Here is an 18,766-nt window from a genome sequence, read left to right as displayed (position 1 = left end):
TCAATTGTTTTAAAATCATGCAAACTATACAATTTTTTTTTTTTTTTTTTTTTTTTTGGCCAGGGCTGGGTTTGAACCCACCACCTCTGGCATATGGGACTGGCGCCCTACTCCTTGAGCCACAGGTGCTGCCCCAAACTATACAATTTTATACGCAAATTTTGAGAGTAATATTTAAGAGGAATACTTAAAGGCCAAATTCTATATAGAAAATATAAAAATTATTCTAGTGCTGAAAAATTGACACCCTTAGTTTATTAAGCCTATTACTGCAAAAACTGATTTCAAATTGGTAAAGTGAAAAGAATTTAACATCTAACAACTATTTCTATGTAACCATTCATATACAAACACACACAGACGCTCCCCTGCACACACTGCCCATCTTTGGTTGTATTTACAGCATTCAGATGAAGTCTAAGTAACTTTTTTCAAATATCACAAAAAGCATCATTTTCTTTTTATTTTTTTTTTGTAGAGACAGAGTCTCACTTTATGGCCCTCGGTAGAGTGCTGTGGCCTCACACAGCTCACAGCAACCTCCAACTCCTGGGCTTACGCGATTCTCTTGCCTCAGCCTCCCGAGCAGCTGGGACTACAGGCGCCCGCCACAACGCCCGGCTATTTTTTGGTTGCAGTTTGGCCGGGGCCGGGTTTGAACCCGTCACCCTTGGTATATGGTGCCGGCGCCCTACTGACTGAGCCACAGGCGCCGCCCAAAAGCATCATTTTCTAAGAGGTCCTTTTGGACAGTTAAAGCCATTGAGAGAGTTTTGACAGCTTTCTAGTGGTAAGGGCACGTGGCCTCAGGTTTTGTGTTCCTGGGGATGACCAGTGTCAGTACAAATTCCTCCCAATTCCTTTGTACCACCTTTCTAAATGAGTGTTAGTTTTCCACAGCTGACCTACTTTTTAGCTGTCTCAGCCTGTGTTTGAATACTATGCGTGAAAGCCAAATTCTACAAGGAACTCAAAGTACATTCTATAGAGCAGTGAAAAAATGATGAGTAATGATTTGGTAGTTAATTCCAGTGAGTAGGGTTTCCCACACATTTATAGATTCATATCTACAGCCTATGCAACCTGATAGAGATTTCCCGCCAAGTGGAAATCTGGTTCATTAGAAACAGGTACTGAACCATTATATTCTGTGATATCTACTATGCCAAGTATTATGGACATCTGATAAATATTATTATGGATTGATAGGTGGTGTCAGTATGAAAGTAGAAGACACAAATTCTCCTTAGATTTGTCACTTCTAAGGTACAAAGTGGCAGTATATTCTCAATTATAATTCCAACAAATTTCAAGCATTTGGTCTTACCCTCATTCCTTCAAACCTGGATAAGGCTCTCAGGGGCCTCAGAGCCCTTAGTGTTCTGAGGGATTTGATGGCACCAAGTTCCGAGTAACCCAAGGCATTTGCAGTTAAGCTAACCAATGAAACCTATACAGAAAAATCAACACAATTGTCTTATTTATAGTCAAAAACGTCTATATAGTTCAACCTGGCTCTAGGCAATGAACCAGTAGTTCTTAAATTTTAGTGAGTTTCAAAATCACCCAGGGGCTTTTTAAAAATACGGATAGCTGATAGTCAGATTTAGTAGGTTTGGGGTGGGGCCTGAGAATTTGCATTTCTACAAGTTCCCACAAGAGACTAATGATGCTGGCCTATGAACACACTGTGAGAACAATGTGGTTTTTAGCTAAAATCTCAGCTAAAAGTAAAAGAAAGACTGTCATGGGGGCCCATAAAAGTCTAATTTTCTTTGAAAATATGTAGAAAATTTATTAAAATTATATAAGCTAAGCAGAGATGTCTTATCCTCGTGCACCTGAATATCAAAAGCATATAAACAAAAGTAAATATGCAATATACTTTTAAGAGCCTGGTGTCAATAGATAACTTGAAAAATATATTTTTTAATAAAAAGAAGTGAAGCACATACAAAACTGTTGCAGTCTAAGTGGACTTACTCAAACTAATTTTGCACATGCAATTTTAAAATAAAACTTCTTGAATACAGAAAAAAATAAAATTTTATCTTACGTGGTTTACTTAGTTTATAAAAGCTAAACTTTTAATCTTTGTTAAGTCCCCTCTTCACAGATAATTGAAAAACAGTTACTGAATTATCATGAATTGTGAAGATTTTCTGCATATAAGATAGGAGGACCTGTAGTACTTTACCTTCTCTGAAGACAGAACCAAAAAGAGACAGGCATTAGTTAAAGGATGAAAGATAAAGGTTAGACATACGAAAAGTGTTCTGACAGGGTAGCGCTGATTGGCAGATTAGAAGAGGTAGTAAAATATCCAGTTTTATGTGAATTGTGTAGCTAACTGTGAAAGGGAACTCCATCTAGGTCCATCTTCTGCAACATTTCAGTGAACTCTTACTTGGTCTCTTATCTCTAAATAGTCCTGTTTCTATTCCACCATCACAATCCTACCAAACTTCTCTCCCTAAAGACTAAATTGGTCTCATCACTTCCGTGTACGTCATTCTTCAATGGCTTTCTCTTTACGAAATCATGAGTCCAAATTTCCTTGGATGGCATCTCAGGTTCTTCAAACTGTTCTGTAACTTACATCTTTTACTTCATCATCCGATTACAAACCTTCCCCCTCACCTTCTAATGCTCTGTTCTTACCCCAAAGGACCATTTGTTCCTAGAGCTGGCCCTGGATGTCACTCATCAATGTGTTAACACATCAGTGTCACTCTCTGATCTGTGCCTGCTGACATTGTCATCCCTCAAACTCCAGCTCACACACCACTTCCCTCACCAAGCCTTTCCTCCTCCCTCAAGGGAAGGGGACTGCACTTCTAATGCAAGGATCAACTTGACCTTATTACATTTCTGTCCTCATTATTTGACAGTAAGCTCCTGTACAACCAGGAAAATGGCTTATTTATATTTGTTATCTTTCATAACAAAACACAGGAGTAATAAAGACATTTGATTTAGGACAAAGTATTGATCAATTTAATATACTAGCATAGTAGTTTCCTTAACTCTAAAGAGGTAAATTCCAGAGTATCATAGGTAAATGAGGATGAGCTGTAGGATGAGATAAATCTTAAGCTTTTCTTTCTTGACAAGTAGTATTTATGTAATGCCTTATACTTACATAGAGTAAATGTCAGATATTTTATTATAAATTTGCCAATCTAACGCAACTACATATAGAACATAGATAAAAATGGTATCATACATAAATCTATTTTACAAATAAAGAAATGTTTATAGCTTAGTGCATTTTTCCCATCATTTGTAATGTCTAGACATATGTATTTATTGTCTCATTACTTTGCTTTTAATGTAATTCTGCATGTAGCCTTTATGTGTTACATTTAATAGCAGATTCATCTCCTATTCAATTATTTTAAAGTCCTTTTCTATTCTTACTCAGTTTCAACACCAATATAGTTTAATAAAACTTTTAAATAATTGGTAAATAGTCAATTTTTTTCTACTATTTTGTAAAAATCCATTGATGTCTCTTGTTTTTTTGACTTTCAAAATTCTTTATGGTTAATAATCTTATCTGTGTGACCAAAACTTCTCAAAAGGCTCTAGTGATGCAAAAACATTAATGTCACAGATGCCTGTGAAGAATGAAAATACAGCTGATTTGTGAAATATAAGAGTGAATAAAGCAAAATTTCTAAATTAATATATTTTGTATACGTTGGAATTTTAAATATTAATTTGAAACTAAATCATTAGGTATAATATGATGATATGTGGCTGTTTCATCTATTAAATCATGTATTATTTAAATTAGCAGAAATTGTTTGGAGGCATCTTCTCACTGGGAGCAGGAAACATTACTTATATTTGTTCGGATGCAATATTTACTGAGTGCCTACTATGTGCCAAGCACCGTGGCTAGACTAGTAAGTATCATCACAAGTCAAAAAATGAAATAGAAACTGCAAAATACTCACATCAACAATCAGGAAGTCTAACCAGCACCAAGCATTAGTAAAATACATCTGAAAACCATACGCAACCCACTTGAGCAGCATCTCCAGGATGAATATGTAAGTGAAAACCTTGTCAGCATACTCTAACATGGTCTTAATGGTTTTTCTCTGCTCAATATATATATCTTCAAATGCCTGTAAGTGAAAGAACTCTATTAAGTTTTATTGTCATGAACAGTCTCTAAATGATGTTTTTTTAGAGAAGAAAATGATGCAAGCCTCTTAACAGGTGCCTGAGGCTGCATTTTACTTTATAATTATTTATACACGGGTAACTATTGGCTGGACATTTCAGTCAATCGAGAATTTAAATAACTTTTATATTTTGCTATCAATGTACTTGATAACAAGAACTTGAAATTTTTGAGAGCTTGCCACATGCTTTTGTCTAGACCCGGAGGTGGAAAGTCACCTGGGAGTAGCTCTGTCTTGTTAAGTACAGGCTAACGGGAATGTACTCTCCCAGTAATGTAGGAGTAAGGCAAGGAGGCCCTTCAGCCTAGGGAAAAGGGAAAGGATTTCCATCTCTCATTTTCTCTCTCCTTCCTTCCTTCCTTCCTTCCTTCCTTCCTTCCTTCCTTCCTTCCTTCCTTCCTTCCTTCCTTCCTTCCTTCCTTCCTTCCTCCTTCCTTCCTTCCTTCCTTCTTTCCTCCCTCCCTCCCTCCCTCTTTCTTTCTTTTTTCCTTCCTTCCTTCTTTCTTTTCTCTCTGTCTCTTTCTCCTCTCTCTCATTCTTTCTTTCCTTCTTTCTTTCTCTGTCTTTCTCTCTCTTTCTTCCATGTGTGTGAGTGCATGTCTGAAAGTTGCTTCTTACATAATTGAGCAGAGCCCTTGATAAAGGGTAGAGAACTCAGCTTGCAGAAACCCCTGAACCTTCTGGAATGAAAAGACCTATCTATCCAACTCAATCTTCTCACTGATGAGACTTCATAGTTTTCTTTCCACTTGGGATTAAAAAGCTAGGCTCACCCTCCATTGTATTGAGTACATGACAGGACACAGGATTCCTCATTAAATCAGAAGTGGGTCTAGAAGCCTCCAGATACAATGCAATAATCCTCCTAATGAAATTAACTCACCAAATTCTCCATTAACTAGTGGAAAAAATAAAAGGAATGCGACCATGTTTGTGTCACCGACTGGGAAAATGGGTCACATCATTTTCATTATATTAATCAATATTTTGACTACATTGATTGTGCCATTGAATAAAACTAGACATAAATTAAGTTTGCAAAGCTTTCACTTTGCTAAAAGTCAGTAATTAGTTTAGTCTGCTATTTGCCATTCACTGTGGTTGGCTGTAGCAAATCACTCTGTACCAGACACATGAGCTCCCTGCAGCGTGGAGCTGAGATGAAGCAGTTTGATATTTAGTTGATAATCCTACATCATATCTACAGAGCCACTCTTTTTTTTTTTTTTAGTTTACAACAACAGAATTTTATTCTCTCACTGTTCTGGAGACCAGAGGTCCAAACTCAAGGTGTCAGCCAGGCTGTGCTTTCTCAAAAGGCTCTAGGGAGAATCTTCCTTGCCCCTTCTAGTTTCTGGAGGCTGTCGGCATTAGTGGTCTTCCTTGGCCATACAACTCCAATTTCTGCCTCTAACTTTTCTCTATTATCTCTTTTTTTTTTATTGTTGGGGATTCATTGAGGGTACAATAAGCCAGGTTACACTGATTGCAATTGTTAGGTAAAGTCCCTCTTGCAATCATGTCTTGCCCCCATAAAGTGTGACACACACTAAGGCCCCACCCCCCTCCCTCCGTCCCTCTTTCTGCTTCCCCCCCATAACCATAATTGTCATTAATTGTCCTCATATCAAAATTGAGTACATAGGATTCATGCTTCTCCATTCTTGTGATGCTTTACTAAGAATAACTCTTAATAAGAACTGCCTCTGATGATGAAAAGTCAGAAAGATCCTTCTTTAAACATTTCAAGAAATCATAATGAGTTGAGTTTGATTTCATCCCAGGACTACACAGTAAGAAAGTTGCTATTTACTGAACCTCTCACACTGTGCTAAACATACCACACATATTTTCTTTCATTCTCACAAACATTTTACTTAAAAAGTGAGCAATATGAGGTTAATTGAAGGTAAAGGATTTAACTGAAAAGGTGAAGAGTGGACAACGCATCACCTACCAGAGCACCGCTGCTCAGCAGAATCATGAAAACGATGAAGGTTTCAAACCAGTTGTGCTCCACTATTTTATAGCAAGTTTTCCTCAGATTCCACCAGAGTTTCCCTTTGCCTTCTTCTATGCTGATCTGACAACACTTGAACTTCCGTACACAGTCTAAAATATGTGGGAGTAAATGAAGAGAAAATAATTACCTTTTGATGATGTGTATTTGTGTTGGTGAGAGATTTGTCAATATTATTACCTGATGATACATTGTAAATAACTTTTATTATTTATTTATTTTTTTCTTTGCAGTTTTTTGGCTGGGGCTGGGTTGGAATCCGCCACCTCTGTTATGTGGGGCCGGCACCTTACTCCTTTGAGGCACAGGCACCACCCAATAACCAACTTTTATTTTATAAGATGGCTTCCACTTAAAAAGAAATCAAAATCATCTATATGGCTTTTTAATCACTTGTTCAAAAATTTTATTTTTATGTTTATAGGATTGTCTAATGGATTATATTACATTGTAAAAAGTGGCCAAAAATGGAAAAATTAAAGGAAAAAATACAACTACCAAAAAGTTGATATTCCCATCCTGTCCTTATCTTATGAGTGTAATTCCACTTCTCTATGGGCATTCTATATATATGCAAACTCTGATTAGTTCACTAAATGATAATATTAACAATTCCCATCTATTTTAAGTAAATAATTTATGAAGTATTTCATAATATTTCTCTAAATAAGTTACTAGAATTTATATAAATATTCTGCTATTATTTGATAGTTCAGTTGCTTTAATTCTGGCCATTAATGACAGCAATGCAATAAACACCTTTGTATAATTTGTCAACTATTATATCAAAGGCTTTTCAACAAATCTTTATTGAATACCTGGTAGAGCTAAAGAATTACATTGTAAGATATAGCTTTATCTCCACAGAATGTGCATTTTAAGTAGGGATGATTTGTTTACAAAATACTACAGTTATAGAAAGCAAGAAGCATCACAAGACAAAGTATTATACTATTAGAGTTTTTTGGTAAAGCTAATTTCTGAGCTTTATGGAGGAGATGAATTTGGGGCTAGATCTTGAAGGACATATAAGAATCCTATCTAGGAACAGAACTTGAATCTGTGAGGATGGAGAAACGATGACTGGAACATTAAGAATTAGGAGTCCAGAATGGAAAAGTAGCCCAGGCACAGTGGCCCATGCCTGTAATCCTAGCATTCTGAGATGCAGAGGCAAAAAAATCACTTGACGTCAGGAGTTCGAGACCAGCTTGAGCAGGAGCAAGACCCTAGCCAGGCATCATGATGGGCCCTATAGTCGCAGCCACTCAGGGGGCTAAAGCAGAGGATGTCTGAGCCTAGGAGTCTGAGGTTGCTGTGAGGTAAACTGAGGCCATGCCACTCTAGCTTGGGCAACAGAGTGAGACTCTGTCTCAATAAAAAAAAAAAAAGACTGCCATTGTAGTTTAGAGCCCAAGGTTTTGGGTGGTTTCATACACAGCATTATTATTAATAGATAATTGCGCCATACTTCAGCTAAGAAAACTTTAGCTTACCTCAGAAAATCCTTTTGAGGTTACCCAGTGAGATATTGCCCCATATTATTCAACTCAGAACATATTTTGATATTTTTATGACTTATTTTTGTTCAGAAACAATAAAAAAATTTGACCTTAACTAATACAGAAGACTGTTTTCAAGGACAGATTTATTTATTTATTTATTTATTTATTTTTCAAGGACAGATTTAAATGAACATTTCAGAACTACTACTCATCATACAACGACAACAAAGTCAACAGCAAATTACTTCTTTCACTTCCTTATTTTTTCTTTTATTTTTAAAAACCTATTACAGATACGTGTGATTTCGCTTTCTCGGTTGTAAGATATCACGGAAGGCCACAGAAAAGCCAGTTAGTAGCATTTCTCAGATTTGAGCAGGATCTCTAAAAATAAGAATATTTAATTATGTAAATTAAAGTTTGCTTTTTCAATAATGGCCTCTGTTTTGTTATTAAAAAATGTAAAAATAGTAGCAAATGCAGTTGGTAGACAGGTATAGGTAATTACTGTACAGATAGATAGCTGATATATAGACCGGTAGATAGGAAAGGTTAGTAGAGAAGAGGCAACTAGTGACCACAAATGTCACCATTTTGCTTTTTACCTTCCGTAAAACAGGCTTCAGGTTCCAGGGATTCTTCAGGTTCAACCTCGGGTTGCTCTCCCTCAGCGGGAGCTCCTATATCAACTGTGCTGCCTTCAGATGAACTAGTTGCATTTAGCTTCTGAAAATCAATCGCACAAAAAAGCTCTTAATGATTTTCTTTCATCTCAATATAAATATTCATTAGGTGTACCCCTTAGTCTTCTGTATGCATTTTCTTGATCTGTAATTTAAGAATAACTTAAACATAATGCCAATCTGCTTTGGTAAAGGTATGGGGTCACAAGATTAGACACAGCACCACAGTATTTTTAAAATACGGTGTTAACAACTGAAATAACTTTTTGTTTGAACCCACGTATGGAGATTCTGAAATAAAATCCTGCAAAAAGCTTATGTAAGCTGCCAGAGTCTGATGGTCATCTGTGATCTTGCTTTTGTCAATTAGTTGTTAAATGGGACAGTTTGTTTTATTCTAAAATTGTGACCCAACCAACAAAAGCTGCACAAGTGTATTTTCATGTCAAATTCAGAAAAGATTCGATCAAGTGCACATAAACAGCAACAGTCTAAATTCATCCACTTTTCATTGACATGAAAACATATACTACTGGTTGTTATTAAACAGATTCTATAATTTTCTAATTCCAAAAAGAGCAGCACATTGTTAGCTATATAGCAAGAGCCGATATTTTGCATTCTCTTTGGCCAATGCACTCCTGTGTTTCATTGTGCATTTGGAAACTACTTGTTACTTTGGCACTCTTACCTGTCCTGTTAGTACAGGCTGAAATAAATCTTTGGTGGTTGTTTTGTTTTCCTTTATGTTAAATCAGATATCACCAAAAGGAAAATGTAATAGAAAGAAGTTCTCTTAATTCGTGAAATGCAATAAACTTTAGCCATATCAGGCCATGCTTGGGATCAGCATAAATGAAGGGATCCCATTCTTTAACCTGGTCTCAAAATGTGGCAGGAATGATGCAGGGCCAGGTGTGAGTGCCACGCGGAATCAGAGTAGTTTGGGCCACAGCATTCTCGAACCTGTGACAATGTTATTACCATTAGTGCATAACATTAGTTAATGGTTGAGCTGGTCAGAGCTAGTTTACAAAGGGATGGGGTAAGCACATGATAAAATGCACACTGAACTACATTGAACTAGAATCAAATGGATGCTGGAGTCAGACTAGAAATACTATACTCATATTTGGTCTGAGGATTATATGAATTTTCCCTAGGAAGATGGTTTCTTTATTTTATAATAATAATTTTCTTTTTTTTTAATAATAATTTTCTTTATGTAAAGTATTCACTTAGCATGGTGTTGCTGATGAAGTAAAAACATTGATGTATAACATACATATGAGATTAAAAATGTTTTTATCACAGGTAATTTAACAACATCAATGATAGAATAAAATCTCATGCCTTCTTAGAATTAGTCTGGAGGTTATTTTTTAATTTGTCCAAAATAGTTAAATCAAAAAACATATATTATAAGGTGTTTAAAGGTTTTTGATTTCTTTTTTTACTTATTAGGTATATCATTAGAGAAGATAAATAATAGTAATATATTTGTTATTAAAATTGGGATAGATTTTGTTCTAAGATGAAAAACCAAAGTGAGAAGATGTTTTGCAATGTTTTAATTTTTTTAGACTTTTTCTGATTTCCTAACTTTTGTTTCTGGGTTGTTATACTTATCTATGATTATATATGGATAGTTGACTAAGAAATGACTAAAATATTTTCTAGTTTTAATCTAGCTAATAAATATGTTACATATCAGGCACCTGATAAGACTGATCTTGTCATTTCCAGGATGTTAAAAAATAAAACAGATAATTGGAAAAACTGAAACTTAGTCACTCCTAATCTAACTGTTCACAGTTCACAATACGAAATGAAAAATACTCCTTTCACAGATCACACTGCAAACACAGAACCAAGTAAGACGTCAGGGGGGCCATGGGGAAAATGAGCACCTGTTTTCAGAGACCTCCACTGTGCGTGCTGGCAATGGGGAACAACTGTTTCAGAGTCTACATCAGTGCTATGTGATTTGCAGATGCTCAATAGATTTGGTTAAGAAAATGAATGCATGGGGTGGCGCCTATGGCTCAAAGGAGTAAGGCACCAATCCCATATACTGGAGGTGGTGGGTTCAAACCCAGCCCCGGCCACAAAAAAAAAAAAAAATGAATGCATGAGTGAATAAATGAAGGAAAAACTCGTAACAGAATGAAAGCTAGTCCTTGGTAGAGCTTGAGAGATGTCACTGGAGAAAGTATTTCAGAAAATCTTGGTTTAAAATGTGTATATTTTCCACAGGATCCCTGTAACATCAATGATCACTCCTACTGCCAAGTAGCTGGGTTGTTACCACTTCAGATGCCTTTGGGAAGATTTGTGTCACCACACCCATTTCTCTCTTCACCATCGATTTTGCATCACGCTGCTTTCTTGCTTTCATAGGCTCTCCAACAAGTCTGGACTCCTAACTCCTGCCATCCAATATCACTTACAATGTGTGCCCTAGACTGTTCATAATTCTTTCTACAGTTTACCATACATTTTGTTTGACTTTTGGTAAGGTGTGGGTCAAATAGTTTCAGATACGTGGATTTTGATCTCCCTAACCTGCTTGTAAGACATTTAGGAGCAGAACAACACACTCCAGGACCTAGGAATAATACACCAAGTACAAGAACAGACTCCAAATTGTCAACATGATTTTCATTAAATATTGAATAAATTGTCTGTTTTCAATAGCTTGTTCAAATTAACAGTTCACCAACTAGTTTAATTAGAGACTATTAATCAGTTTGTCATACTTGGTTGAAAATGAGAACCATTTAGTTTTTTCTAATTGCTTTTTATTCATTATCTCTGGAAACTCTAATAATAAAAGGCATCATTCCTATATTCTTCTCTTATTTAAGTGACATTTAAAAACAGAAAAATGAACATTGATTTTCCTTTTCCTTTTAGTGCAGTGCTTTAGTTCTGGTATAGAATTAATAGATACCTTTTTACCTAAAGCCAAATATTTACCTGTCTAAATGTCAGGTTATTACTTTTCTAAAAGTGCAATTGGAAGGTATCGTGCTTCTAGATTTATTACTTTTAGCAAAGATCACATTTCTGCCATCTTTGAATCCTATTCCAATGTTTGTATGTAATAAACGATTGTTGAGTAAATGATTTGAACGACCAGTACATTGACTTTTTAAACAACCACTGCTCCTAAAATCTCCTGAAACTTACTTTTACTTTCAAAAGAATATAAATAATATTCTTTCTTAATTTCAGAGTAACACAAATCCTTCAAGATCCTGAGTTGTATAAGTAATGATTAATAACGCTTAGGATTATGGGTGCTGTTTCAAAAACAAGCTGCCAATTGTCCAGACCAAAGATGAGTCTATGAAGTAAATTGTAGTTTAACTCTGGAGTCAGGAAAACTAGTAGAGAATCATTTTGAAGGTGTTTTTCCTCTTCTCACTCAACAAGTATGGACATGAGCCTCTAGTCACAGTGGGGTATGGAACCTCCTTCTGAGACAGTCTCATCCTGCCCCACCTTCCCCTGATCTAGAGCACAGGAACTGTCACATGTATTACTCGAATACTTTTGTATTTCTGGTACACAGAACGTAAGGTACATATCATCCCTTCCCCTCAACCAAACTAGTACGTATTTAAAGAAATAAATGTGGGTTTAATCATCTTGTCTAAAGTCATACTGAACCAGTGTTTGGATTCTAGGTCTTCCCTACCCCATTCTGCCAGAATTTTCTAGAGAATTGCCTTGATGATTCATAAGCAAATCTTTCCTTTATCAAATTAAAGCATCTAGTAGCCTAGACATTTAATTAAATCTTGTATTTTCAAGGTAATACTTGTGAGATTGTTGATTTCCTATTTTTTCATCATGAACTTTAGTATTAATTCACATATTCATAATCTTGGTATTTATTAATGTTGGGCTAAATACACATTAGAATATTCCATAAGCAAAAAATGTACTCTAAGAGATGATCCTGAAATGTAGGCAAGCAATTATGATTTATAAAACTTTTCTGAAAGACATCAATTCAATGACCTTGAAATTGCATTCCAGACAAATGTTACAATATTAGAAAATATGTTGTTAAAATGTATAAGAAGCCCATAAAAATCAAATGAATCAAATTAAGAATATAAAAATCTTCAGCTCCAGGTAAGGTTATAATTATAATCATCCTAAATGCAGTGCGAATTCACCTATTAGAACTTTAAAATGTGTATCATTATATGGAACTGTTACAACTCGGACACTTTTAAAGGAACATTTTCAGTTAAAGGTTGCCTGCAATTGTTCCCACTTAGGCATCATTCACTGAAAAATACTACATAAGAGACTAAAATAGAAACTAGTTAAAAGTAGAACAGTTTGACAAGTTGTATACTTTCCTTTGGTAACTATGGTTATTTCGATTCTGTTTTTACAATCTTTATTTATATGTCAGGAGGCAAGTGGACTGAATGATATTGTTAGAGGAGCTCTTGCCTCGTCAAACTTTAACAAAATATGAATGTCCTCCAACCTCAGGATGGTAAAGCCCCCAAAAAGCCAATTTTATTTGCTCTGAAGAGCATTGGCAATTATGTACTTTCAGATGGAAATATTAATTAAATGACTTTTTGTGGATATCTCCTACTGTAGGGCTCTCATTGAAAATCTTCTGGGATCCTCTTAAATTCTGGGCAATTACACTCATATGAGTTTAGCAGGGAAGACTCAGACTTTGCTTAATTATCTAATAGATGTTAAGAAGCAATATTTCATTTTGTATTTTTAAACACAATAGGTCAAACTTTTACTTTCCACATCAATGATAAATTAAATATCATGTGCAAACTAATGATCTTCTTTCATAAAGTAAATTAAAGTGAATTATTTTTAAAAAATAATCACAACAGAAAAAGGAAGAGAAAAAATCATTTCCTGTTAAGTTTTTTATAGCAACATTTGTTTCTCATTATAAACCTAAGATACATTTTTAAGAAAATGTAATCAGTAGATATTATATATAATTTGGAAAAAGAGAGGTACATTCTAATGTGATTTTAAGCAAAAGTCTAAGAAACACACTAATGTGACTTAATAAAAGAATTGGAATTAAAAAAAACAACTTTAAATATAGGTTAAATCAAATATTCCATATATGGCTATTTTGGTCTCTAAGAATGGCAATTTTTTTGCTAACCTGTCCTTAAGCGCTCAGGACCATTTTACAACAAAATATTCATCCTGGAACAATGGAAGTGATGGTGTTTTTGCTTTGTTTTGGGATGGGACTCAAGACCAAAGTGACACATTAATATAGAAGAAATTATTGGTGTTACTCTTTAAATAAGAAATATGGAAAAATAAAAATAATCATGCTCTTTATAGTATATTATCCAGAAAGTCATTTTAGTGCTTATAATGTGTACATTAAAACATTTTTGAAATCATAAATAGCATAATCTTTAATATCTTTCTTGGAATGGCAAGAGGAACTCTATATCATCATGTCCGGGCCCTCAACAGATTAATAATGCTCCAAAGACACGTATGTTTGACCCATTTTGTTCTTACATTAAAGATATTTAGAAAAGCCTTTTCTCCCCCTCGTCACTATCCCGCCAGAAAACTTCCTTATGAGGACTGCACGTTCTCCGGGATGAAGCCATAGACGGGCTCCCATTAAACCCATTCCACCATTGCTTACTCAAACCTTCCCTACACATGTTTATCCCCCTTCCTCTTTCTGTATTGGAATTTATTATATTCTTTAGGGGACTGGTAAATGTTCACAGAAGGAAGAAAAAGACTTCTTCAAGGAAATGAGAAATTGCAATGTTATGTGAGGGTTGAGAATAAATCCATCAGTTCCTGCTGAGTCTGTGTTCCACAACACTTACTCCAGCTAACCGCCCTAGATACTCTGGGAGATGTTTCACCTCATGGTCCCACCTTCCCCCAAATGTCTTTCTGAATAGAATATTCGGAGAATAAGAAAAGTAAGCTTGCCTTTCCAAGAAACTAAAGAAAACAACCCATTAGGTCGGCATCTGTGGCTCCAGGAGTAGGGTCCAGCCCCATATACCAGAGGTGGCAGATTCAAATCCAGCCCCAGCCAAAAACTGAAGAAAACAACCCATTATCATAATAAACCCAAATCTCATGCTTTCTGAACAATTAATGAATAATAGGAAAAAATTATTCTCCACTCCTTCTGTACATGTGTATCTGTGCTTAAGTGTGAGCAATTAGCAACTGTCCATCTTGCCTCCAACATGTAAGGTACTTTCTTTCAGAAATACAGAATATCAGTAACCAAATATTTTGCTCCAAAGTATAAAAGAATGCTTCAGAAATGGCCGGATTATTGTTTCTTTCAAAAACTGGAATATCTTATAATAGGGTTGTTTTACAGTTTTAATAGCAGAAGGAGAGGAAACTGCATCAGGAGACAAAGTATTTAATTACCTTTTTAAAAAAAAATGACTAAATTGGATTGAACAATATGCGTAACATATTTGTGCACAAAACCGTGGTCTATACATCAGGAAATGAATGTTCCTCTAACTGCAGCGTACACCTATGTCATGGTCACATGACAAGGGCTGTCCCTTCATTTTAAAAACTCCAAAGGAAAAAGAGCCCATAGTTCCTTTCCTATATAGTTTGTAGATCATGATATATTCAAACAATATTCTTCGGGAGAAAGTTTCCCAGCAGGTGTAGATGAAATAGAGGAGGGAGAAAAAATCAAAAAGCACACAGGAGCCCGGAGGATGACAAAGGAGGGCCCCAGGTCTGTTTTCATAATGAGCATACCACCTGTAAGTCCTTTGTTAATATTATTATTGTTATTAATTGCTATACAAAGACATTTATTTTCTTTTCTTTCAGTCTAAGGGTTTTTAGGGTAAATATAAACAGAATCACCGAGAGAATTGTATTCTAAATGCAAAATACTTGTTTCCGTTGCTAAAAAAAGCGATGCCATTTTCCCTAAGATGAAGCAGATAAAAATTATACCCATGCTGCCAGCAGCCAAAATAGAAACATTCCAATTCATTTACATTATTATCACATTAAAACATCCTTTAGGAAGTTTGCACATGAATAAGGGATTGCTTTAATTTGCAGATTACCCTTCAGAAAAACTTACTATGACACTAAACAAAAAATTACCAGCAAAGTATCCTCACTGGGGCTATATTTTTTAAAAAGGCAGAGAATAGAAAACTTTTCTGCAAAAGTTTTTCAAAGAGCACCTACATTTCTCCTACAGGCCCTAAGAATGTTTAAAACTCTGTAACATTAAATGGAAATTAAATAATCCATAAAGGCATGCACTTTTACTTTTTATTGAATATCATTTCTGTTAAAATCTGTAAGAAAATTAGCAACTAAATCTTAAAAAAAAAAAAAGTTAGGGTTGTCAGACTCGCCTGACCATGCTTTGTATGACTCAGCATAATAGCAGCTATGCGTGTTTTTATTTTACTGCCAATGGATGGGCAAGGAACGTAGCTGAGTAACATGCAGGCCAGTCAAAAGTCACTGATTATATTTATATATGTACAACTTGCTTGGGTAACCTGGATAAAAGTGGTGACACGAGCTTTTGGCTGGTTAAAAAACACCAGAGCTGCATTCTTGATGGCTCCAGCTTGATTTTACCCCTGTGAGAAGTAAGAATGGTAAGCAGTGAAGGTCACCATACATACTACTAAATTTCACTTCAAAAAAACAATCATTCAAGCATGGATTCAACATTATTAAAATCTCCAAAAGAAAAATCAGTTATTCAAAATCACAAAAGGAATCACATGAAATATAATCAAAATAACATCAAAGTTAAAGCGTACATGATTGTGACATGAATTTTAAATGATACCTTCTAGATAATCTACAGAAAATTACCAAAGAATTACACAATTTGGCAAAGACATAGCACTTAGTTCAAACACCTAAATAACCTATAAGTTCACTCATTCGCTGTATCAAAAGAAATTTACTAGACATTCCAAAACAAGAAAAATGTTTCCTTTTTTAATTAAAAAAATAAAACTAAGAAAGGAATAGCAAAAGCCTCATGCCATTTCTTACTACAGTTTCATCTCCCCAGTTTTAAAAAATGAACAAAAATGACTAGAAGACAAATACTAAAGAGATATTTCAAGTGACAGTGTTTGAAATTCTTGAGTAATCGCTTAAATTTTCTTCAATATTCTAGTGTAGTGCTACCAGATAAAATGCTGAAAGATTAAAGCCCACACATTTTCCCTTCCTAAACTATTATCTTAGTCCTTTTTTACTTATGAATCTATATCTGGAAAGTTGAATATAATACCATAATTAAAAATTCCTCCAAATAACTTTAACACTAAGGCAACGATCTCTGCGATGGGAAGGTATTGAACGGCTTCTACACAATAAAACAATTTTGTGAAAAACAGTTCTCTGCCTCTGATTCCAAAATACTGAGTTCACAAACATTATTTTGGAGGACTTAACTCAGTGTTAACTAGCAACAAAAAAGCTTAATGGTAACAAGAGAAACTAGGAAGGGAGTTTAGATTTTCCCTGCAGTAAACTCCACCTTCCTGGACATCCATTCCTCTCATGTCAAACAGAAGGGCTTGAGGTGAGGCAAAATGCATGGTCTTTTGGAAAGTCTAAGGCTTTAAAATTTCTGAAAGTTATGAAGATTGGTTGTTAAATTAAGCACACCTCCAAAAATACTCAAACTTAGTTAAGAGCTTAAACCAGCTGATGGCTTTGACATTTGATTCTTTATCATTCATCCTCATACCCTAGAACTAAGTATGTTTGAAAATAAAAATTGATTTTCCTTACTATGAGAAAAATATCCACTATGAAGCATAATGCCAAAATAATGACAAGAGACTGTACATTAAAATTGTAATGACCCAATTCTATTTTCTAAACACTGACTTCAGCTTCGATTAGCATATAACATGAGAAATTGGGCCCCATCCTTTCAGTATAACCCAACTAACTCCGCTCATCCAAAATTTCATTCACAGGAGGATGCTTTGCCCTGAGCTATAAGGTTTTCCTACTTTGTCCTGGAGTCTCCTCAGTTATTTCGTGAAACTGGTAGCTATGACCTGTTATTTATACCTTAGTATTTAGTAACTATATTTAAACATTGTGTCCATTTCATATCTAACCTCTGTTTCTACCTAATCACTGTACTAGCACTACTATCTACCTTACAAAGAAGGAAGAATGGAAAATAGCATATTCTTTAGTAATTTTATCAAAATAAATTATAATAAATACAGGGTGTCCATAAAGTTCATGTGCAATTTGTGTATTTTGAACTGCACACAAACTTTATGGACACCCTGTGCAGGAATGCTGACTGAAATATCTAGTTTTCTTTTCATATCTGAATTTTTCCTCATAATTTTGACTGATCCCTAATTATCAAAACAATGTTATACTACTTAAATTCTGTCAGTGCCCCAAACTTATCCGTATCATTTTTCTTTCTTAAAATAAGAATGATAACAGAGGCCTTTATCTTCCCTATCCAACAATTCAAATGAAAATGAAAAAGGGACATGTTTTTGGTTTTGATTGTAATTTTTATTTGTTTATGCATGCTTAAACTACTGGGAAGTTTATCTTCACTTTTGTATAGTTGAACAGTAAAACAGGATGGTTTTAAATTCCTTCCCCACTTTCCCCTCAACTCTGCACTTATTAATCTATAGTTAATAGCAAAAGAAACCAGAAACATACTGTGGTATTCCTACTTTTCTTATAAAAGAATACATTAAACTGCCAAGACTTACCGAGTTGGTAAATTTAGAATTTTGCATTCTATACTATATTAAGGCTTTTTGTTCATTTAAACATCAAGCCCTGAGCTTGGTAGGATTAAACATATTTTTAGTGTGATTCCTCAATACCTTTTCTTCCTTAAAATAATCACTTAATGTAAACTGAAACTACATGGAAATATCAAGCCAATCAGATTTTGCATTAGTAAATAAGCCTGTGTAAACTAAGTAAGAGCTTATGCACTTGATCTTAACCAAAAGGCAAAAAAAAAAAGATAATATCACCTTTCATGAAGTATTTCATAATAACCAAGAATATACAAGAGAATTGGAACTACTTGCCCATCAGTTATTTTCCCAGGACATACAAAATCCACCATTGCAGGCAAATAACAAGGCAGAAAGCAGATAAACTGAGGCATTTTCAAAAATCTAAAATTATTTCATAAAACGCTTCAAATAATTCATATTAACCTGCATATTAATATCAAAATAAGTCAGCCTATCATTTGTCTAGCTATATTCTAATTTGTCATTAATTTAGTATCACCAATTTTGCCATAGAAAATATATTGATCAG

The 18,766-nt window shown here is 34.8% G+C and overlaps 1 protein-coding gene across 3 annotated transcripts in view; it reads right to left on the bottom strand.

Moving 5' to 3' along the window:
- LOC128590433 (sodium channel protein type 2 subunit alpha) overlaps positions 1 to 18,766 on the bottom strand; it is a 154,797-nt gene that overhangs the window by 24,331 nt on the left and 111,700 nt on the right. For all 3 annotated transcript variants that reach the window (XM_053597749.1, XM_053597748.1, XM_053597750.1), the window contains exons 18-21: positions 8,327 to 8,447; positions 6,154 to 6,308; positions 3,963 to 4,136; positions 1,328 to 1,450 (exon numbers count right to left, since the gene is read on the bottom strand). In XM_053597749.1, the coding sequence (XP_053453724.1) occupies positions 1,328 to 1,450; positions 3,963 to 4,136; positions 6,154 to 6,308; positions 8,327 to 8,447 (573 nt within the window). The remainder of the gene's footprint in view (positions 1 to 1,327; positions 1,451 to 3,962; positions 4,137 to 6,153; positions 6,309 to 8,326; positions 8,448 to 18,766) is intronic.

Source organism: Nycticebus coucang, chromosome 7 (genome assembly GCF_027406575.1).
Source record: "Nycticebus coucang isolate mNycCou1 chromosome 7, mNycCou1.pri, whole genome shotgun sequence".
In the NCBI taxonomy this organism is placed as follows: Eukaryota; Metazoa; Chordata; class Mammalia; order Primates; family Lorisidae; genus Nycticebus; species Nycticebus coucang.
The sequence above is the reverse complement of the archived record's forward strand: the minus strand, read 5'-3'. Positions and strand labels throughout refer to the sequence as shown.